This window comes from Choristoneura fumiferana, chromosome Z (genome assembly GCF_025370935.1).
Source record: "Choristoneura fumiferana chromosome Z, NRCan_CFum_1, whole genome shotgun sequence".
Classification (NCBI taxonomy): domain Eukaryota; kingdom Metazoa; phylum Arthropoda; class Insecta; order Lepidoptera; family Tortricidae; genus Choristoneura; species Choristoneura fumiferana.
Window position 1 is genome coordinate 7,349,203 of NC_133472.1, and position 25,126 is coordinate 7,374,328.

Sequence of the window (25,126 nt, forward strand, 5' to 3'; positions counted from 1 at the left end):
TATGGAAAGTATCGCGAAGTGGCCAGGATGATAGATTAGGAGTTCCACATTAACAGGCTGATTTTACTTAGCATTTTTTCCCCCAATTATGCTTCAAAATATTATATGAACTTTTTTAACATTTGATACTTAAATGTACTTCAAGAACCGAGTACTACGAGTATCAGCTCTAAAATTATTGGTAGGTAACGCCTGACCAGAAATATATGACTACCTTCGCTATGTTGCGGAATTTCATTGGCACTAATTTCTTACACTGGGAATAATTTTAATGATTGTCAGTGTCCATTCAATGTCACTGTGGCGGTTTCTTTGAACAATAACACAATAACAATAAATGCCGAAAACGATTAAATAGTAGGCATCACTTCGACCAACTATTGGATCGAGCGACTCGCGATCGGCGATTCCGCAGCAGGGCTACTACAAAACTGGAAACTCGAAGTTCGTGTCGTGCGGTCCCTCTGACACTTATACTATTTAATACGAGAGCGAGAGAGACGGTACGATACGAACTCCGAGTTTCGAGTTTCGAGTATATCCGAAGTGACTCACAGATTCAAAGAGTCATTAGGACGAATCGGTACTTCAGTACTTCATGTCCGAACCGAGCCGGATCGGCCATTGACAAACTAATAATCGCTTGAAAGAACCGTAGTCAATAAAGGAGTCAGAGTCGATAAGCGGATTCGGTACCGATACCGGAGTTGGATTTAGTGAATCAGATCTATTTACATATTGCAGCAGCCGTTGAAATAAATTTAAAGATTTTATTTTATAAATATTTTATTTTTCTATTTACATGTCCATCTTTTACCTGTTCTATTTACATATTTATGTATACATGAAAATACATAATTATAAACTCTGTCATATTTATACATACATGTCTACGGTAACTAATATCACGAATTATCGGTATTTGGCAACTGGTTACTAAAGGTAACATAGTTTATAGAAACAATGTGGTGTAATAAATTTCAAGGTATTTTAACTTAGGTATTTTGTGTTAAGGAAATAAATAGCTTTCGGTAGAAAAGGCAATTTTAGGCGTAATTTCAAACAGAGGTTAAAAAGGATTACTCTGTTCAAAATTATTAGAAATCGCTTCAATATGTAAGTGTTTGATGCTTTTAAATTAATTAGGAATATCAATATCGCAAGACGAAAGGAAACTTTCAGTTAGATAAATATTAAAAAGGCTCTTAAAAAGTAGCCAAGTAATAAATGGTAATTAGGCTTTTAATACTCATACTTCGGTGTTTTTAGAAATTGATATTTCCACTACACAATCTTGACATGCCTTTTCCCAAAAACTGTTTTTAAAAATTAATTACGGGTACATACGATACCAACATGACTATTGATGTCACGTTAAACTTAATTTGTTACTTGTCGTTACTTACTTTATAATAGTAGTTAAGTTATACAGTAAAGTGAAAATTCATGATTGTGTAGTCGTTGTTATGGCTAAAAAAACCGAAGCAAAAGTAGGAACTCAGTCAATTTCAGACAGCAAAAATATCACTCAGGTGACACTGAAGTAAAGTTTTGTTAAACCATTAAAGTCGTCTTTAGTCTTGCAATACGATCATAATTAAATCACGCGTGTCCGCAATGAGGGACCAGTTCCGGGTCCTCGCAGGTAAGGTTTTGGTCGTCAAAGACCTTGCCTTCTCCACAGGCGATGAGCCTGGGTTGACCTTCGACGCAGGTGATGAGATGGTGGCAGTCGCCGGGCACGGGGAAGCGGGGGAACGGCCAGAACTTGGCGGACTGCGTGCCCGCTGGCACTTTCGTTGGGCACTTGAAACCGACGACCGCTGGCGAAAAACACGAATTCATATTAACATATTAATATTAAAAGTTGCTTAATTAATAAATGCGAAACTGTGGGTCAGTACAGTCAAGTGCAAAGATATCGACACGGCCAAAGTGACAAAAATATGTATATCTTTGCACTTGAAGAACCAGGATAGGCAGCTGGTGCCCTGCTGACTGCTTAATGCACGCCATAGTGTGTGAGTATGTGTGTTTCTTACTTTTTCATGCTATAATGAGAATTGGGACGAAATTTGATATGCGAACAATTTAATGTTGAATGCTGCTATTTATTCCGACATTCCCACGGGACCATTTAAAATCATTAAGTATGCATGTAAAATCCCAAATCTTAGCCATAAAAGTTAAATTGGACACTTATGAAATTTTACACAGTTATGGCCAAGCAATTCAACACAAATGAAGACTAAGATGTATTTTTAACAGGCGCTAATAGAGTCTGCAATTTAGTCTCTATTTTTATTGAGCTTGTGTTAATCTATGTGACGGGTGCTTACTTAGTAAGTTCGTACCTTCAGGGTTACAGAAAGGCTGCAGCAGATCGGGCCAGTTGCAGGAATGTGTGCGATGGTCGTACACTAAGCCTGGCGTGCAAGGCTCTTGGTTTGGAATTCCGTATTCGCATTTCACGTAACTGGTAGAGCATTCATCACTGTCAGGGTAGATGCCGAATTGGTACTCGCAGCCAGGAGTGGAGAGCGGTGTCACTGTGGAAAAAAGTCACTAGTAAAACTACAGAAGATAATATAATGTAAAGAGATTACTCATCAGTGGGTGGATGTGGGTTTCTTTAAATGATTATTAGTAATAGAATTCAACGAAGTAACGTTATTCTTACTGAGTAAAAAAGTTTTTTTTATAGTCGGTTCAACTTTTGTTATAAAATTATTTTTTTACGCTTTTTAGTGTAAATAACCTAAGATATAATAGTTTAATGTCAACTACGCCACCTTTTACGAAAGATTGCTTTTTCCGATGCAGAGACGTTCATTATTGAGGAGTCCTGGTCTGTCATGTTTCATCATGCATTACGATGAGCATAAATTACTTAGCCACTGTGTTAAACTGATTGAAATTAAACCCGTGAAATACTTTTTATTGAGTAGTAGCTCCGTTGGTCAAATGTGGTCTTCATCATCAGTTCCACTTCACCAAATGATGATTTTCAAAATAAAATGCACGAGTTACTATTAAATTATATATCCAAATTACCATAAGTGTCCCTACAATATTTGAAGAGTTCCTTCGATTTCCTTAAGATCAAATCATCAGATCCTGATTTGGTGCTTATGGGACCTAATTGAAGGCATACCTATACTAACGAAATTTTTTTTTTCATATCGGTTCATAAATGAGTTCCGAGGGATCAAACATAAAAAAATACAACCGAATTGATAACCATCTCCTTTTTTTGAATTCGGTTTAAAAATTAGGAAAAACTAAAATATCTTCTCGCTTGTTTTCAAATTATAATATTTACAATATTTTTTTTCACAGTTAAATTTTTATGCTTAGCGCATACAAAAAAAAACGTAACGCGACCAAACGTTTTTTTGTACACAACACAAAAAACGTTTGGTCGCCAAGGTACACCAAGGTAAGGTAGGTAAGGTCGGTAAGGTTTATACTTACTTAGTGATAAAAATCCGAGGTTAAACCTTGTTTTTTGTAAAAACATTTTTTACTTGTTATGGCCTTGTTGTGTCCTCTATTTATGCTCCTATCGATGAACTCAAATAGCTAAGTACTGGCCATTGATTTGCCACGGTTTGATTTAACATCATAATAATACCTACCGCAATATGTGAAATTTAAAGTATTTTACGAGTAAAGAAAGAGCTTAGGTACCTTGGAGTATCAAAAATCATTGGCTAGAAAGAAAATGGATCATAACAGAAAGAAAAAAGTTATATATAAGTGAGAAGATAGAGACTTTCGATTCGACGTATTAGGATTAGGCATAGTGTTGAAAAATATTACGTTAAATACTACGGTAGCTAACCTAACGGTAGCAAAATTTTGATAAAAAGTGAACCTTCAGGTTTTGCATGGCAATATTCTAAGATTAAAGCGATAGACTCACGGTCAGCTTTCCTCTCCCCACAGTCGACAGCCCAGTTGTAGTTACAGTGGTTGTGAACGGCGCCTTTTCCGTCAAAGAGCAGACCATTCTCGCAAGTCTCGACGGTCAGGGTACCATTGGTGCAGAGGAAGAACTGATCACACAGCTCAGGATGGGCGTAAGCCTGGAAACAATCAACAAGTTCAGTTAGATTTGTCTCAGTGTGATGTAATGTGAAAAGCTTTGTTTTACAAACAACGTTTAATCTAGGCAATACTCGTATTCTTTGGCGTTGCGTTAGATCCCCAGGTCACTTGCACAGTCCAGGGTTAAAAAAAGTTAAAAATTAAATAAAGTAAAAGGTTAGTTATAGTTGGAATTTTAGTTATTTAATTGGTATTTTATTGTTATTTATTACTTTATCACTACACAGAGCAAATAAAAATGTTGTTATTTATGGCATGATTTTCATTCAGGATAAGAGGTAAATTTCTTATGATAGACTGCACGAGCTGCTTTCAATCTCTTTCTTCTTTTTTATGATTGCTCTTTTAAATTATGTTTTTTACAAGATATAATTTAGTGAGTAGTTCACTGAATTGTAAGCACCCTTTGAAAACATTAAATTATGAAACGAAATACATAGTTAAATTCGCTCTAGACTTAGTAACGGCGTATTAAAACAATTCGCATTGCAATTATTCAATTAAAATTCATACCACTATAACAATCGCCTGCATGCTAATATCACTTTCAAATGCTGTTTTATTTTTCGCATACGCCAAGTATAATAACCTATATGAATATTATTGCATGGTGAACTTTCGTCAAATTCACAACACAGATAAATATACAGAATGCATACATAACTCTTCAACGGGATATAATATCATACATCAGATGAGATAGGGGTCAATCATGATCTGTTTTATGCAAAAAAATGCCAAATTAAAAAAAAACATTTACCTGGACTCCATAATGTTCTGGGCACTCGGGCGCATGCTCGAGCAGGATACCTGCGTTGACTGGAAAGAGAAGAAAAAAACAATTATTATGTTTGGTATTTGCAGGTACTCGTACCAAGGTAATAAAGAGTATAATATAATTATCTATTTATCCAAAAAATCATGCTCTAAAAGTACGTTAATATAGCCGGAATAAAATGCAATATCGCAACACAATCCAAAAGGAGCAAAAAGTATTTTTTTTTCAATTTACTTAGAGTACTTTAGGGAAAAATAATACATCCAAGAACATGATTTTTGTTTTTGTTCACCGTGATAAAACATTTTCTTTTTCTTTACACTAAAACACAGTAGGATGTAATGTTTTAAATTGTTCCGTATCTTTGTAAGGTTTTAAAATCTGTGTCTAATCAATTGGAAAATAAAATAAAATAGAATCAACAAACTAAGACTTTATGCCTGTCCTTTTTGCCTGCCCTAACATTTTAGTAAGTAGGTATATTGTGCCATTAAAAACATACTTTACTCGTACAAATAACTGTCATCATTTACGACAAAGACGATCGATTTATATTGTAAATCTATACGAACATTATGTTATTACTATTTTGAAAAACTATTGTATTTCAAATAAACACGGCAACAAAATTGACCCTCGAAATAATGATTACTAAGCTCACTCAGAAAAATAAATCGACTTTGAGGCAGGAGCTTTTTAACCTTTTAACCGCCACGGTCGGCCAAAGCCGACTAAAAAAAATCTAAAAATCGTTACATATGCGCCACGAAATGCCGACATGGCCACTATGGCACTTTTTTCAGCTGTCGTGTTTTACCGACCGTGGCAGTCAAAGGGTTAAACAGTAGTGACGATGTGTGCAGCCCTTATCAAAGTTAATCATTACTTAGACTGCACTTCTACTCTGTCCGTTCCATTAGGCCGCTTGTAGAAGTCCCTTGCTTTCACCGGACAAGGGACGCACTTCTACTCTGTCCGTTCCATTAGGCCGCTTGTAGAAGTCCCTTGCTTTCACCGGACAAGGGACGCACTTCTACTCTGTCCGTTCCATTAGGCCGCTTGTAGAAGTCCCTTGCTTTCACCGGACAAGGGACGCACTTCTACTCTGTCCGTTCCATTAGGCCGCTTGTAGAAGTCCCTTGCTTTCACCGGACAAGGGACGCACTTCTACTCTGTCCGTTCCATTAGGCCGCTTGTAGAAGTCCCTTGCTTTCACCGGACAAGGGACGCACTTCTACTCTGTCCGTTCCATTAGGCCGCTTGGAGAAGTCCTTGCTTTCACCGGATAAGGGACGCACTTCTACTCTGTCCGTTCCATTAGGCCGCTTGTAGACGTCCGTTTTTTCACCGGATAAGGGCCTGTTTTTTCGCCGGAGTTGCAGTTTTGTATGGCTTACAATGAATGTGAGTACATGCACAGGACACATGTTCGGCGACGAAGCCATACAACACCGCAATAAACGGTCCGTTGTCCGGTGAAAGCAACGGACGTGTACAAGCGGCCTTAGGCAACAAACGTCAGTACTCGTCAAACTCGAACCAAATTTGAAACCGTTTTCAGGGGGTTATTACGCATTAGGTCCGAGGTTGCTTTCAATATAATAGCACAGGGGCCGTGTGTAATCGCTCACGTGAAGCGTGACGTTGGCTAACTATCGACATTGGGTCGAAGGAGGCTAATAACCCCGATTGCTTCATTAAACACGCTCGATAATTAATATTTGTTCACACTCCCTTTTAAGGCTTAATGCTGTAACTAGTTCAGATTATAAAACAACTACGTTTTTGTTCAGGGGCTCTAATTGTTGGCATGTTGACAACTAGGTTAATGAAAATATTACATAAGTTAACACTTCTTACACGACTGTCCTAAACAATGAATTTTTTAGGGTTAGTAAGTAAGCACGAATGTGAGGAGCGCATCACTACGTAAGAAATATAACTTCCCACTGTGGTCTCTCCAGACCAGAAGATATGCTAGCATTTTCACATCGTTAAAAAAAGTTTGGCACAAAATACTCTTATTTGTTTTTTTTAAATCCTTCTAGTTATAATTGGCCAGTTAAATAAGGTGTTATCAAATAAAGTCCCAGTTGTATGAAACTTATTTACACCTTTTAATATTGAGTCAACCAAACTAAAATATATGCACCTACCTACCATTTGGCAATTGATAGAAGAATTTTGCTAGTAAAATTGACCGTCCTCAAAAATCTTAAACATATAACTTGTTTATTTTAGGCGTTACCTTGCGGAGGGCCATATCAATGAACTGTGCTACTTCTATTACCTTACATCTCTGTTATAAAAGCAACCAGAAGTATTATCACAGAATGGTAAGATGATGGTGGTGGTTCACTTTAGTAAATGTAGTAAATGTATATTGAGTTACCCTTCTTATCTATGCTTAGCGATGTTGTTGCATATCTGTACTATATCGTGCTACATCTTGAAAGTAAAAGTGGTCGAGGTTCTCGAAGACGGGAGTACGTTCGTGACTGCACTTTCAAGGAAGCGGGTGATGTTCTTGTAATAGATAATGATACCTTATACATATAAATAAAGCACTGCTAGTATGACGCTGTCACTTTTCACGAATATAATATTTGAAAAACTATGAACGATCCGCCTTAAGAAGTTGAATCCATATCGATTCTTGATATCGATTAAAGTTCACAAAAAATGATTTTATTTTGTTTCTTAAAAAGGAAACTTAATCTGTCACTATAAATATTAATTACGTCATGTGAGCATTACCTTTCGTGTCCTTAGATAAAATATAAAGTAAAAGTAAATTATTTTTTTGATTTAAGTACCCATGCCAAACACATTCGTTGAATGGCTGAAATACTTTTCGCAACCTTGCTACACTTCGAGTGCGGACCTGTCACTTTTGTGATAACGTGTCTCTAGTGGCTGGTAAAATGCTGCATGACATGCAACGTGCAATTAAATCGTAAATCAACATGACCAACATATCAAATGTCGCTGTTCTCTGAGATACGATTGAGATTGACACGATTATTAATTATTTATTTTCTTACAAAAAAATATACATGTTAATGTAACTGTGATACACGGGCAGAAACTACTGATCGTTAAATTAATGAACTATCGCTGTTTAAACAAAAATTCGTCGAAAAACCTCTAAAAGCTGCAATATGTTCCGTTCGTCACATTTGCTTTTGTTACTATTCGTTTTATTTCTCGGGTTTTTGACACCGGCACTTTTAATGACTGGTAAAGTTTTTAAAAAGTGTAATAAAGAAATTATAAATCATTCGATGCTATAAATTAATCAACTAACCTTTTAACACAGTCACGCAGATCACGTAACCGTTTATTTATTAAGTCAAGGCTATTCAAGTTCATTTAGTATTTCATATTCTTAAATTCGTACTTGTGCTTGCATTTTTATTTAATTTTATGCGACTTTCTCTGTCACTAACAAAGTAAAATAGACAATGAATAAAATTACACGCATTCGAACTGTTTACAACTCAACTGTTCTCTCTCTCATACTAATAAAATAAAGCATTTCATGCTAGATAAATATATACTAAGCGGCAAAAATCTGGCTCTCAAATATAAACAGTTATAGTTAATTTTGTATGAAGAGTGGGCAAAATTTTGTGCCGCTCACTATATTTTTGCCATGAATGAGTATTTTGTTGTCATAGTATCAGTATCAGTTACTTGCAAATCGTTTTTTTTTTGCAATTATTTTTTTATCAAATGTCTGATAAAACCTATAATTGTGTGCTGGCAGCGATAACCAAAGACCAATCCTAAACGTGACAAGAATGTTACAATAAAATATAAAAATAGTCTAAACTAGTTCTCTGTATAGCCCTGTTTGCACGCCTGTCTTGTTTCTTTCGTCTTTTCGCATGTTACGATGTAATGCGCCATTTTATGGGCTCGTGGCAAGTCAGCGAGCGAAAGTAATGAGTGGACAACCTTGGCATGCGCCGCGACCGCGTCCGAGTCAATTTAATAATTGTCTTAGATTACGTACATGTGATTATTTTTTATGCTAAAGGCTTGGGTCAAACATTGCCATGTTTTCAGTATATTGTATATATTGAACTATTGTACTTGTTGATTTTTAATTAATAAGCCAGTATTCTAAATAATAATAATAACATTCAATCTAATCAGTCTGGCAATTACATTCAGACCTCATATATTCAAACGAGATCGATTTCTTTACTAGAATCGAAGAACATTGAGGTCACCACAAATTAACAAATTAAATAACAAATGTTCAGGTTTATTTGACCTTTCGGCAGGTTTTTATCCGAGGCTGACATTTTCGCCGCGGACGTGACTGATACATTTAGGCACGGTAGCATGTTCATAAAAACCATATAGAGCGCTTTAATATATCTCCGATCTCGGTGAAACCATTTCTACATTGGAATGTCGAATATTTTTGTCATAACGTCTTTGGTCAAATGATCGCTTATCGCTTAAAATAATCGTTTAAAATATAATATAAATTATAGCCGAACCAACGCATTTTGAACAGGTAACCATATAAAAATAGTTTTTTTAAAGTACTTATAGTTAAAATAATTATGACTTAATGACTTCATTTATTTTTTTATAGTACTAATCTATCAAAATCAGATCATTTTTTATTTATTCTTACAAATAATTCTTAATTAAAAAATAACACATAAAGTTAACTAAAACGGGCTTCCTCTTCTAAAGATATCGCAGCGCGGGGTATTATACCAAATGGCAAATTAGGACAAACAATATTCGTTGAAAGGGCACTTCACGTCATTGTAGTCTCGGAACACTAGTGCTTGAATTTGACATTGCGTAAGACACTAACAGGTTTCGTCGCCTTCCGCCATTTCTCAACCTCATTATCGAGTGGGTTGCTGAATAATAGAAAATCTGCTGTTTATCCAATGACCGCGAGATTGTAGGCTTGCGAATGAGGGTTTATTTAAGATGCAAGGAAACTGCCTACACCTATATAAACTTATGTTATTTTAAAGATTCTATAAGCACATGAAAGTGTTATTTGACTGACTGACAGACAATTTTGCAAACGTATTCTAAGGAACATTTCAGCCGAATTTTATTCACTAATGATTATCACCATTACCTCTCTACTGTACTTCTATTTCGAAAGCACTTTTGTTGCGTTCGTCGAATGGTGCGTTCGAAAGATGTGATCCGTAAAAGTTGGTCCTCAGATCGCATGTTTTACGGCTATTAATACAACAATAGCAGTGTAAGTATCACGTATGATAGCAGAGGCGTGAAAAGCGATGCTCCTCACAATACGACAGATAACCGGGGTGAACGTCACGAGCGCTATTCGACATAGTGGCTCTTGACTACAGAAGGAAAACGGCGTCCATGGTAAATTTATTTTTTTCTTAAATTTCTTTGGTGAAAAATAAAGCTAGGGCTAGGCTAGTTCCTCGTTGTTCCGTATACTTACTAAAGCGGCAATTACACTGCGTCGTTCACCTGATGCGCTCGCCGAATTTGTTTCTAACTACTTCGGCGAACGACCGTCGCCTTTACATTAGTCTGTCCGTCTACTGCGGCGGCCATATTAAGGCGGTGGCAGCTGGCGCTCGCCGAATGCGGCCGACTACCGTGTTCATTTCACTTTTGCGGTCGCCGCATGCAGCATACGGCGAACGACTCAGTGTAATTGCCGCTTAATACAGTCACCTGCAATAATGTCAGCCACAGCTGAGCGTGCAAAAATATCTGACACTTCCTACCGGTCGAAGAAATAGAGTCAGATATTTGTGCACACTTTGTTGTGGCAGATATGATTGCAGGTGACTGTACATACTATTCTATGTGTGCAGTGTAGTTCTATATATTGATTATAAATCACCTACTATGTTTGAGCAAATAAGTGACTGGTTACACCGTCCCGAGATGCTCCCAAGTAAAAATTCAATAATTTCGAACAGGAGAATCATAAGAATAAAGAACCTAGGCTAGTTGCATGCATTATGAATTTATGATGATTGGACGCATACATTTTTACCAAATTTGAAGTAAATACATTACAATACATTTCAAATATTCTTTATTGCACACCACGCAAATTGCAAATCTTAACAACGACTGGTAAAATTTCACTTGCCTTAAACAAATAAAAGTTTAAATGTAGTTAAAGTATTTATCTTGAACAGTCGGGTTCATAAACTTGTGAGCAAAATTTTGATCAAAAATATTTGAACTCGACTCTATTGTTAACGGCGTAGAAGCGTGTTCAGATATTTTTGATCAAATGTTTGCTCACAATAACTCGACTGTACGTGGTGGTAAAACGTAGTTCAAAAATATTTTTTCATATAATACGAGTATACACGCAATAGAACATCAACTTACGGATACAAAAGTAATAAATAATCTCTAAACCTACTGTATTGTGTACACTATGCAAGACAAACGAACCGTGATGTGCGCTTACGCAACAAAACAGATGAACAAAGTGCTAGTCGCTTCACCATAAAAGTAACAATATCACTAGAAAAGTTTACTTAAGTTTTTTAACAGGTATATCTAGTACCCCTAGTGTAAGTTTTCGGTTACAAAATACATCTCGATCGCGTTCGCGTAAAATCTCAAGTTGTATGGAAACACGAACATTGCAAACGTTCCGCTAGAGGCGCTGTTCGTGTTTCCATACAAATTGAGATTTTAACGCGAACGCGATCGAGACGTATTTTGTAACCGAAAACTTACACTAAGGGCACAGTGCGTAATAATATTGATTATTTATTGTAGTTATGAAAGGGAATTAACCTTATCCCTTGTCAATAGTTTTGTAGTCGTAGTCGCGAAAACCGAAACCATCCACGAGAGTTATACTAGACTTGAAGAAGTACAGTACGAGTTTATTTGCTAAAGCAAATATTTTATAAAAGACGTAAAAAGATAAATCTATATATATATATATCTATATAAATAAAAATTAATCGTAAAATGTGTTGCTAAGCGCAAAACTCGGGAACCACTGGTCCGATTTCGCTAACTCTTTTTTTGTTGTGTTCGTTACTGCCTGGAGAAGGTTTTTATGGAAGAAAATAAAAAAAAAAAAAAACGGGGGCGAAGCCGCAGGCAACAGCTAGTTTAATATAATTTCTATGCTCTCTCTCTAAATCTCTTTATATGTATAAAGAGTAAACTGCATCAAACTATATTTAACTAGATCCATGTTATACATGATAAAAAAATAAACCTCGTTGGGTTTATTGCCGGATTCTTCTTAACAGAGGTTTTTCCGAACCGGTGGTAGAATTTTTTGAAATTCATAAGTGCTTGTTATTGCCTAAATTGAATAAAGATATTTTGACATTGACTTTGATAAGTAAGTATTAATTATAAAATTAATTTTAGAAAGCCTAATGTCGTAACGTGTCGTGTAATTTGCACGAATGTCGACTAAATTTTAAGATATGTTGAGAGATGTGATTTAAATAATCTTTCTCTGGTGGAAACTGCTGATGATACCAAACCCTGGGCCCTACGAAGTACAAAATTCGAATTTCGTATCTTGCCGTCCCACTGACGCTAATTCTATTTAGTACGAGAGTGAGAGGAACGGTAGGACACGAACTTCGATTATCGAATTTCGTAGTAGCCCCTCTGTTCAGTTCATCCTTGGTTTTCGGTTTAAAATACAAACGATGGAAACGTACATTTAGAAAGTGCTGCCGCCTTAAGATGTTACACAACACATTATTATCTTTGCTTTCGTTGGAAGTGCTCTTAATTACCAATACAGCAATGCAAGTTGTTTATAGCAAGTAGGTTATTTCACATTATTCAGGTTTCATTATAGCACTTACTTGTAGGTACTGAAATGAAAGGACATTAAAGGAGAAATGAAAGTACTTAGGTAATTACATTGTGTGTAGATACAGTTGTGGAATCAGAATTACGTACTTACAGATAGTACCTTTGGACCAGTAAATAAGATTAATGAAAGCTGTAATTTACGTACTTCCCTTGTATTTCAAATTCAGTACAGTTTTTTACCATTTTCAAACAATATTTTTAGCGTTTGGTAAATTTTTGTTAACTGTACTTGGTATAGTCACCCAAACTACATTTGCATACCAAATTTCAAGTCGATGCCATTAACCGTTGAACAGTTCCGTCCTGTGGAGAAGATCCTGGCCGGACCACCAGGATGTCACTACCAGATTATTGTATTGTCACGTAATTTACATAAGTATACCAAATTTCAAGTCAATCCAACTACTGGAAGTTGGTCCAGTCTTTTATTTTTTAACAGGTCAAGTTGTTGTGTCAGTGCCAAAAAATAAGAATTGAATTTTAAAAGAACCCTTTTAGCATTTTGCTGGAATTTTAATGGTGCTGTATGAAACTTCGTAAAAAATGTAGAGATTCCAGCTGACTAATTAGGTACGAGTTCTGAAAAATCAAAAAGTCGAGTCTAAATTATTACAAAATTTCTTTTTGATCGTAAAATGTCTTTAAATGTTAAAATCGTATGCGCATGTAAAGTAAAAACAGAACTTTATAAAAATACCGATATTAGTGTTAAAGCTACAAAACGAAGTTTTAGCTGTAAGTTTAAAAAAAGTCACTTCACATTTCTTAGAAACAAAATAAATGACCACATTCTTACATTTAGATTTATGTCACGGCCGCAAATAAATATGCAACCCAGAAAAATTACAAAAACATATCACGCTTGCGGTTGACTCGCTGGTATGCACTTGCCATGTAAAATAATACAACCTGTATACCGGATTGCAGTATTTTAAATGTCAATAGTTTTTTTGAAGGCAAAAAGAACAATGATTGTTCGAATTCAATTTAAAAGTATGACAGAAATGTACCTAAGACAACTAAAATGAGCTAACGTTAAGCGCGTTTAACTCTTTTATACAAACGCGTGATTTCTAGAACTTGTCGAAAGTTGTTAATCATTTAAGTTGATATTTTGGTACACATAAGGGTGGAGTGGTACAAGTTGAACATATAACACGAGTAGTAAAAAATGTATGAAGCATTTCGTTGTATAATAGACACTTAAACATACAGTATGGGTAATTTTTATGTCATAGCTGAACTCTTTCAGTCAATGGTTTTGTACGTTTAAGTACCGGTTAAGTAACATGGTTAGAGTGTTTTCTATATAAAAATACCACAGGCACAAATTCGTATTCAATTACGGGTGGAGCGCAACTGAACCTAACTGAAGAAATAATTAATGCGTTCAATTTTTCAATAGGAACATTTTGACGACCTATCGCCTGTCATTTTGTTAACTTCGGCCAATAAGTCAACAAGCCTTTCCCCACAAAAAATAAAAACGGAGTTATTTAATTTTTACTTTTATTCGAATTTCAGAAGTAGGTCTTTGCAATTAAACATCATACTTCAGTTTTCCTATCTCCTTGGTTTCTAATCGTTAAACATAACATTAACTTCCGCCCATTGTCGGTCCGGATTTCCACAATCATTTGCGCCTACAACAATGTTAAGAAGTTATGTAAATGCTACGAAAATTGTATGTTATCTGAATGGACGCCATCTCAATAGAAAAACGCGCTTTTATTTGTTAAAACAAGATATCGAGCCTTTAAACACAGCATTCGAGGTGTTTGAAGGACTGATATAACCAGAACACCGAACGAATTTCGAAATCACTTGTGTATATTTGTTTCAAACTACGCCTCAAATGAAATTTTAGGCTCTCTCTCTCTCTTTTAATTTTTACATACGTAGATATAGTAGTTTTGCTGAGTATAGGATATAAATCAGTCGATGTTAAACGTCTAAGGATATTTATATTATGTTTGCCCAGCTTGGCTCGCGTGAGCATTCGATATAGCAGTGGGATTGGAAATCCAGGGATTTTTCTGAATTCCTATAAAAAATTCCAATAGCTACTCATATATCGTGTTCTTCAATTACGTTTTTATAAAAATGTATGTCTCCGGTCCAGATTTAGCGGTTGAGGTTTTGGGATTTTTTCCCAATTCCGTGGGAATATCTCGAGATAAAGCTATCTATTAAATGCCTAAAAACCATCCATCCATTTTTTTTCGTGTTTTTTTTAACTCCGAGGCGTTGTTAAGTTCAGCCGGGTTTGTTAAGCCGGTGAGAATCTGGCAGTGTCTGGACCCTCCTTTCCCAATCGTCTAGGGGGAGTCTCTGATCATGTCTCTTTAAATCCAAGGTTTGATCCTAGTCGCATAACTGAGTTACTTTTGTTCTGCTACTTTGAAAAAATATAACTACTATTAAATTATTCTTTTTCATAAAAATTAAATGTAATTATCAATGTATGCGATACAATACGAAATTGACGGCACATTGATAAATTTATCTTAGAGAATGTCAAATAAATGTCCAAAATGTGTCTTGCTGGTTGAAGGTAATAAATATGTACCTAATTTAACTGTTTTGTTTTGCGCTTGCATTAGTTATATTTATTTTATTATATAATTAATGGAACTATTGGTTCTTAAGTATATAATTATGTACGTTGATGTATAGAAATTTAACCGTTTGTTTCCTAAATAAATAAAAAATCAAGGCCCCCGTATCAAGAGAGCAACAACACCACCGCCATGTCTGATACACTGATTTAACAATTAAACTTTGTGGATCAATAAATGATCTAAATTTTACAAAACAAAAATAGCTTAGTTTCGTGAGTAGAATCGAACCTTAAATTAAAAGCCCCATGGCCAGAGACACCATGTATAATGGTTTTTCCCGAGTGCGCGCCCCCTTCTTTTTTATTATGAGAGGGAGGCAAACGAACAAGCGGGTCATCTGATGGGAAATCACCGCTGCCCATGAGTGCCTACCAACTACTCAAGGAGAGTCATTGATCCTTTGCCAGCCTTTTAAGAAAGTACAAGCCCTTTTCTTGAAAGCCCCGATGTCATAGTTGTCAGGAAATACTGATGACGGAAGTTGATTCCACAATTTCACTGTACGTGGCATGAAGATGATGTTGATGAAATTTAGACTTTTGGCACTTGGCATTTTGGCTTTTGGCTTTTTAAAAAGCACCTATACTTGGTTTGGATAGGTATTTAACTAAATGTAAACAAAACAATGTCAGTTGGTGTCTTAAATATTGAAATTCTCCCATTGAACTATCTAAATTGAAATACAATAGTCTAGTTTGTATTACAATGATAGATAAGTAAAATGTTAAAAATCCTTGAATGTACCAAATCGGGCAGCTGAAGTTTGTTTACATTTTGTTAAATACCAATTCAAACCAAGTATAATGAGAAATTAATAAACAAGTAAACAAAAGCAAAGATCTATGGCCCATTTCACGAAGCTACGAGTTACAATTTACAAGCGGTAGTCTCTTTTCAATGCATACTGTTAAACAAAGACTACCGCTTGCAAATTGTAGCTTGTAGCTTCGTGAAATAGGGTCCTTTTTAAGTCTTTGACCCTTAAGGTGACTTAACCCCAAACAAATACATACAAACTTTCGCATTTACTTTGCAGGATTTACGAGTATCTTTCGCAGTTATCAGTTAGGATTGTTAACACACAAGCCACACCCGGGTCTTTTTAAATGTCGCCAGCTGGAGCACCGGCCTTGAGGCGGAGCCTTTCCAATCGTTGGGCAACGGAAATACTGTATCACTAATTAGGTCTGCTATATAACTAGAGTTTATAGTTTGGATGCCGACTTCATTGCTCGAAGTTTGACCTTCCCACTTGATACTTACTTACTTACTATCAAGGCGGACACAAAGTTATGATATTTTTTTATATGTAAGGTAAATGATTCTAACAAAATAATGTCTATAATTACACGTTTTGGTTGTCGATACTGGATTATTGCGTTTTTATCAGAATTCGAGAAATTAATCAAATTTCACGGGAATGAGACCAATGGTAGTAAATAAAAATACAGTGCCGAGATTTGTATGTACGTTGTTATTAAGTTTGTTTGTCATGTGTAAAGCTAATATAATAACGACGTTAAAAAAGCTATAAGCTATAAAAAAAACGTTGTTTCTAATCCCAAAGTAACAAAAATAAGAAAACGCACAGTATGCATGCTACACGCATGTAAAAGGACATTTCTATGGTGACTGTGGTAATTGTATTATGTCTTTTTTTGGTGTAGGGAAAACTTCATGCTTCCACTTATTTTAATCAAAATTTTTTTTTTTTGTATATTAGAGGGGGCAAACGAGCATGTTTATAATATGTATACGGAAAAACCCAAAAGCAACAGAGCAGAAACAAAGTAACACCATTATTTCTTTATAAGTAACCAACTCTATTGTAAAAGAATTTATAGCGCTTTAAATGGTACCGAGGAAGTAGTTGAAGGCCGTTCACAAGCATAATTAATTAATGTTCTTAGGTGTAATGAGTAAAAACGTCTCTAGCAACCTAAGCTGGTCGACTATCAACTTTTGAAATCGCATCACACGACAATACTTTTCGAAGGTGGTAAAAATATGAACTTTGCTATAAAACTATAGTACAGTCAAGGGCAATGATATCAACATGGCCAAAGTTGCAAAAATATGTATACACGGCCTTAATGTTAAGCGCATAATGTCGTGTATACATATTTTTGTAACTTTGGCCGTGTCGATATCTTTGCCCTTGACTGTACGTACAAAACAAAATATAATTTTGTACCATTTTCAATAAGTAATTTCGAGTGGTGTTCTTTCAAGGATTGGACTCCTACTCGCATATTAATAAGGGTATTAAGTAATATATCAATACTCGTAGCAGTGTAAATACACATATGATAACACATCCGTGAAATCGATGCTCCTCACACGCAATGCTTCAAAATTACAGGTTAAGTAAAAAATATCGACAAATGAGTAATTGGACTAGGCGAAAAGAGTAAATTTTCTTATATACTTAATAAAATGAAGGTTCTTATAACTATGGACGATTGTGAAATAATTGCGTTTACACCCCACTAGCGTGCATTACAAGTTATGACTCAATAAGATCTTGTTTAATTAACACTTAATATTTACTGTGCACGTTATAGCAGTTAAGTCAATAAAAATGCATTCGCGAGCGCAAACATGATAAAATTATAAAGTTAGTAAGTCATTAGCGATGTACCGGGGCTCGATTCCACTGAACTTCAAGTGTCGGAGTGTGATTCTTAATGTCGACCGCGGATTAAGCGCTGCGCTCAACCGGTAACCTTAACGAGATCTGAGCCCTTAATGTCTAACACTCTTGGGATTGCAATCGTTTTCAGCACTTCTTTTTGTCCCATGGTATAAGACTCATAGTTAATAAGACAAGGGTAGGAAAATGATTTTAGACAATGCAGCCTCTGTTCACACATAGGCATGATACAGAGAGAGGCACATATCTTGACCTACACGGTACAACAGGCGTCAAAGTACTTGTATAGGTAATGAATGTAAGCCAATAGGTCAGTTGTGGTTAACGTGAGCATTTTTGTCACAAGTAAAAACGGGACTCCAAATAAACTTCTCTTTGAAATACAAACATGTTATATCATACACCTTGTTTTTTTTTTAGTACTGCTGGTGACACCTTTATAAAATGTGTAACGTATTACCAAGTTTTTAGAAAATAATGTCATTAAAAATTTCAATTAACACAGTTAAAAGTACGGAGACCCCTTATTGTGTTGTATCTTCTGCCCACAACTTGTTTATCAAAGAAAATACGCGCTTGGCTAACAATTTAATAGACACGTGTTGCTTATCACAATTTTCTGAAAACTATAGGGATAGACTTCCTGAGACGGGGCTGTCCCGTTTGAAAAGGGGCGTATGGTTACGTTAGAGTAGTAGTTAGGTTAGTGTTTGTCATGAAAACCGATTGTGATAAGCTTAGCCTGGCTAACTGGTTTTCTGACGCAATGATTGTCGCAGGCGAGCTTTTTCTTGAGCTTGTTCAACTATTGACTGGTATCACCTAGGTATCAAAGCTTATAAAGCCCTAGGATTAACAAACACGGAACACCAAGCTAGGGATAAGATTGACTTTAATTTTTAGTTAAGGTAAACTTGCGAGAGCTCATCGCTGTCCCAATATAGTTGCCATCATTGATATTATGTCATTAGAAATAGAGGTAAAAGCAGTTTACGGTGTCATCTATTACTATTAGGCATGCGCTCGGACGTTTCCCTTATTATAGAGTGTAAAGAATGAGAAATAATTCTGAACAAAAAAATGCACAAAATTAGTATGTATCGGCCTATTCTTTTATATATTATGCTATTTATGATCCTGGACTACGTAGAAAAGACGTAATGAAAAATTTACTTTCCCGGTAAAATGGAAGTAGATTCCAAGCGTGTATAATATTATGAGTAAGAATACCAATAAAATATATATTTTTTTACTTTGATTTGTATATCGCATCCATATCATTGCGTTCAATGATTCAATGGTTTTTAAGGAGTTGCAATCGTTGTTTTTACAATTTTTTTTATTTCATTACCGATTATCTTTTTATACCTATATCTAAGAGTACGAATACGTGGAACTATGTGTGTTTGTGTGTTCATAGTTGTCTCCTCAGGCCACATAAGCGGACTAGAATAACAAGTTTCGCTTTGTTACGTATTCGCATACGAAACAAATTAACAAGATAGGTACCAGGTAAGTAATGTAGTTATTTTCATCTAAACCTAACTGAGGACTTAAACTAGCTTTAACTAAAGTAATTATAAATTAGCAAGGTTTAAAACCAATTGTAATAAGAGCGAAAGCGGCTAAGTGAGATTATATTGTTGAATCGATTAATCGCTTTCTACTTGTAGTTTTAGTTATTTTCTAAAAGGGTTCAATTTATAAGTCTTTATTTAGCCTGCAATATGTTTATACGTTTGTTAAAGTTGATTTTTACTTCATTGACTTGAAATTTGGTACGGATATTTAATTTGGATGACAACGCTAGCAAAAATACTTGTATTAAAAATTTACAATACAATACAATACAAAGACTCTTTATTGTACACCAGACATACAGAAAACAGATACACAGAGAAAAAAAAATTACAAGGTGAGCAATAGGCGGCCTTATCGCTTAAGAACGATCTCTTCCAGGCAACCTTTTTTACAGAAAGAAGGAAGGACTAGTTTACAACAGGTGGTGCATCAAAAGTAGATCAGAAAATTTAAACGTAACAGCAATACATCTACGAATACATACATAATTATATCACACATAAAATATACGTCAAAAATAAATATAGGTAGTGAGATAAACATTCTCGTTTGATCTATGATCTAGCAATGATTAAATGATTTTATGAAATGACAACTAAACCTGTTTCTAGCTATCGGCTTCCTTATTGCGACAATATTCTAAAAATATTTCCTAAACAATGTAGGTGTGTCGTTTTCTTTTTAAAATGTGTAAGCTTGACTTTTGTGGTTTGCGATTGAACTTAAAACCAATCAGATATTGGAGAATTAACCTCTGACCATTTAGTTTAGTTCAAATGCAGAATTACCACTACCTTTGGATTATACCTCTATACGTCCTTCTGTTGGGTCAAGCCTGCTCTCAGAATGGCAGGGCTGGGGCTATTGGGCAGATTGAGAACTTAAAAATTGCCATTCATTCTAATTTTGGCTTACAAAATTAAAGTTCTTTTATATGCTCTCAGCTTATCTTTCTATTTCTTACGATAATTTTTTGAGAGACGAAATTTTCACGTACAGCATACATCTACGATCATGTCAAATCTGTTTGCGTTCCTACAAACTCATATGCGAACTAAATCATCACACAAATAGGACATGCAGACAACCTATGCATTGAGGGTAGGAGCGCTAGTATTTACTACCCCGCTGCGGGGGGGGGTATGCTGCTGCCGGCGAAAACTAGCAGCCGTCTACCCTGGAATCGATCCATTGCACGCCAAGATACATTTCCCATTAAACGATAACGTCCGAGGTTGTCATATATTTTTGGCAGAGGAACGCAGTTGTAACTAGCTCTTGTTGAAAATAATACATAATTAATATTGTTTCTAGAATCCTTGTGAAGTAAAACTAAGGTTGAAAAAGGAAGGTTATAAGGTTGTATCTACAGGGTATTCATTCAGATTCTATGTACTCGTAAATAAAAATAACTTGCCGGATGTATGTTATTGCATAGCTTCAATGGCTAATAGCATAGCTTCACCTGGTAGGCTAATTCTTTTTTTGCTATGTTTGTAGTTGTCAGAACATTATTTGTATGAGAATCTTATGGATGTCTCAGAAAAATTGAAAACAAAAAAACAGTTGTTTTAAAAAAATCTGCTAATAAGTGAGTAAGACATAAGTTGCTTGCATGGAAGGTTTGTCTGGTTGGTCTACTGTTACGCTTGTTTAAAATGATTGTTTTGACGGTGAGATTTTTACGGAAACGTTGTATTTTTTGGAAACATCGTTCCATTCACATAAAATGAATACTAAAAGACATCTGAAAATTCAACCGTCCAGTTTAAAGACAAACAAGTGCTAAGTTCAAAGTAATCAAAAGGTTCTCACCAAAAGCAACGCAGGCGAGTAGAGAGGCGATACCACTGGTAATCATTGTACGTCCGCGCGTCGTTCTCTGTACGGCACCACTGAGCGCGCTCGGCCCCCGCTCGCGAACGACCCTTGGCGCGATGTCGTAATAGGACTGGCTCTGGGGCTGGCGAGGTGAGGCTTTTGGGACACCCTGTAAATATCGTATGTTAGTCTTAATTGGTCGTTTTCAGTTTGAAATTTTATTACGTTGATTTTTTTCTTAAAGTTATGTTTTGATGCTATCAAATTGTGATCTGTGACTAACTTGGTTCTCATGATTTTTCAACAAAAAAGTATTAAATATTTAGCGGAGTATAATGAGGCTTCCTTTGAGAAGTTAGTTGGTGCTTGTCGTGAGGTCCGTTTGACAAATTTGACACTTGATCTATGAATCCATGATCAAAATTGTTTTTTTTTATTACTAATCTACTTATTATCTTCTTCCTCTGAACATCAAATAATATTTTACCTTGATTATTATATATTAAACCTAGCCTAAGTCAAATTGTTTTTTTTTCTATTACTAATCTATTTATTATCTTCTTCCTCTAAACATAATGTTATACCTTAATTATATAAATTAAACCTAACCTAAGTTTGATAGGGACCTAAACGACTGTAATTAATGTCGATAGACCTCCTATTCTGCGTAATTGAGGCGCTTCGTGCCTTGTCACAATTCTAATATAACTATGTGGGTAAAATTAACCTAATTCAAAGGGTTGTTTGATGTATGGGAATAATTAGTATATTATATAGTGTCGATAATCACCATTAACATGGTTGGCAAATAAAATTATGGCATGCGATAATTATGGATTGCAATGATTATGAAAAACGAAATTATTGATATTAATAAAACGGGAAAGAAAGATTCTGTTATTTGATTAATGTGGTAAACAATGAGTATGGCAAATGAAATTATAAGAAACAACATTATGGCAATTGAATATTATGGCACATAAAATACGGGCAAATGAAATTCTGGCAAGTAGAGGTAACCCAAGGGTCCATATCGGCTCGCATAGTTATTGTAAGTCCGAATGTAATGTTTGTCAGAATGCTCGTTTGATAACTCTTTTTTCTCTGAATCTAATTATTGTTCAGAATTGTTATAAAACAAACCTAACCTAACCTTTCTAAAGGATGACCATTTAAAATTTTCAGATAAATTTAAGGTTTCAGTAGAAAAATAATTATGACAAACGATGATTCGGGCAAAAAACCGGCCAAGAGCGTGTCGGACACGCATGAAATAAGGTTCCGTAGCCATTACGAAAAAATTAAGTAATATTTTTTTAAGGATTTCGTATTTCGTACGGAGTACTGGAGGAGTAATGTACTCCAAAAAAAATTGTTTTTGAATTTTTTATTGTGCTATTTTGTCGCCATAGTTTACATATATATTCGAGCAAAATTACAGCTTTCTAGCATCGATAGTCCCTTAGCAAAACCGCGGACGGACAGACATTTTTGCCATTTTGGCTACGGAACCCTAAAAATTACGGTATGACTAGCGAAGAGTATGCGAACTTTGGCGCTCCCTAACCCAAGAAGCCCTCATTGGCTTTGTGGTATAGAATGGCCTTTAGAAATTTTTATTTTCATACCTCCGACTCCATCTGCAAAGAATTCGTTTATCGCTATCCCGATAGAAATGATGTGTGGCCTATAATACGAGAAAAAAATTAAAACATAGATCGTCCTCGTCAATCTGAACAACATTAGTTCAGCGACTTTTAAAAATAACGGAGTCTTTGAATTTTCTTTTTTTCATACAAATTAAATACTGCTATCAATGTACGCCATCCTAGAACCCAACTGACGTCGCCTGTCACGCTACAAACATCAAGCATTTTGCTTTACATGCTTCTTCGAATAAACTTACAAGTGTAATAAAAATTAAAAACAATATTTATTTTTAAAAGTCGCTAAACTAATGTTGTTCAATTTGACGACTATGATCTATGTTTTAATTATTTGCTCATATTACAGGCCACACCCGGTATACACAGATTACATATACGTCTTTCACTATACATACTCTACCAATTTGTTTTTGTTCACCGAAAATGTATTCGTGTCTAATCACTTTAACAAAATGACTTGTCGTTTTGTTGTTATGACTACATAACACACCTAGTTATGTAAAAGCTTACTAAAGCTTTCATATAACCTGTAAATTTCGGAATAATAGGTGATCAAGTACTTTTATACAAACATGTTAGTCATGATTTTCTATCTGACTGTCCGAAATAGAATCATGTTTTCACGTGTATTACCTATTTTGTATTGATGTCTTTATTTCTTTAGCAATCCCTTTAGCCTAATCGGCTGGACGGATTTCAATGTGAGGTATCATAAGACTTATCGTAATGAGGGCTATCGCGTATGAATTCGCCACTAGAGGCGCTAGTGTAGCGTGAGGTCTCCGAAATGTCAAATCTCATAGTTTTTGGGTGAGCTACGCGGGTTTATTTATAATTAGAATAATTTTGTGAATATTTTGCAATATCTGAAATTAATTATGGCAAATATGCGTTCCGGGGCAATGAATGTCTGTGTTTTGAGACAGTTTTGTCTTTCGGAAACCTTTGTCCTCCCTTTTTTCCGAACAAAACGGGGACTATGCAACACTGTGGTATGCTCGATATTTTATGGTATGGTTTTAAGGTGTATTAAATATTATTTTAATCTAAACTTTGTTTTCACGCCCGTAATAACAGACTTTGAAAGCCATACTTAAAACCTCACGCAACAGTGCGCCATCTAGTGAGACAAAAAACGATAGCCCTCGTTGACGGAGTGACATAGTGTATAATAAGTATATGTTTGTATTAGGCATATTTTAATTTGGAATCTGCAAAAAAAGAAGAGAGGAATAAAAAATACGGAAGGGAATTAAAAACATATATTTTTGTTGTAACAATATCGTTATCAAATATAAGCTAATGATCAGCTGCGAATCATCAAAAATAATGGAACAAAAAATAAATAAAAAGTCAAAAAACCCGACTGCCTTTAAACGTATTTTAATGATGTTAGCCACACATAATAATATTATGTATCTCTGAGATTTTGGTAATGAAATAAATGATTTTTAATTTATTTGTGTAAATTATTCAGTTGGAAATTTATGACTGCAAAACTCAAATAATTAGAACAAATTTGATTCAGTTTATTTTTTATTTCAATTGCACCTGTAGATACTAAGTGGAAGAAACCAGGTCCAAAATACTTCCTTGACTGGACTGGTTTAAGACAAGTAAAGGTACGCTTGACCTCTCCAATTAGTTACGTAGGCGTTAACATCATGTCGTTACAAAGGAATCAGTTGTAGACCGGAGTCTCGCTGCATTAGGGTCAAAGTTATAAGAAATCCTAATGAACTGCTCGTGGGTACATTACCTATTCATATTTTTCAAATGACATGTTTTTGTTACTCTACAGCATACAGAACTATAAAAGATCAGTAAAAATTGGGTCGTAAATCTAAGTGTTTCGTTTGCAAAGCAGGTTAAATCAAAGCCATCTGCTGTAACTTGTATGTTGTAAAATATATGCTATTATAGAGTCTTTCACGCTTTAATATAGTTTATTAAAATTGTGAAACGTTGTTGTGTTGGTAACGATTTGTAGACTTAACTGCCAACAATACAAATTGAGATTTCACTTATCCCCATTTCTGCCTTC

At 35.2% G+C, this 25,126-nt stretch overlaps 1 protein-coding gene across 1 annotated transcript; it reads right to left on the bottom strand.

The window, feature by feature from the left end:
- Positions 1-768: 768 nt before the first annotated feature.
- Positions 769-21,519, bottom strand: Peritrophin-A (Peritrophin A). Its single transcript, XM_074111288.1, has 5 exons — positions 21,410-21,519; positions 4,871-4,929; positions 3,926-4,088; positions 2,355-2,549; positions 769-1,823 (listed from the first exon to the last, which is right to left on the bottom strand). The coding sequence occupies exons 1-5, from the start codon at positions 21,453-21,455 to the stop codon at positions 1,603-1,605; spliced, it is 684 nt and encodes a 227-aa protein (XP_073967389.1). The 5' UTR covers positions 21,456-21,519; the 3' UTR covers positions 769-1,602.
- Positions 21,520-25,126: the final 3,607 nt, after the last annotated feature.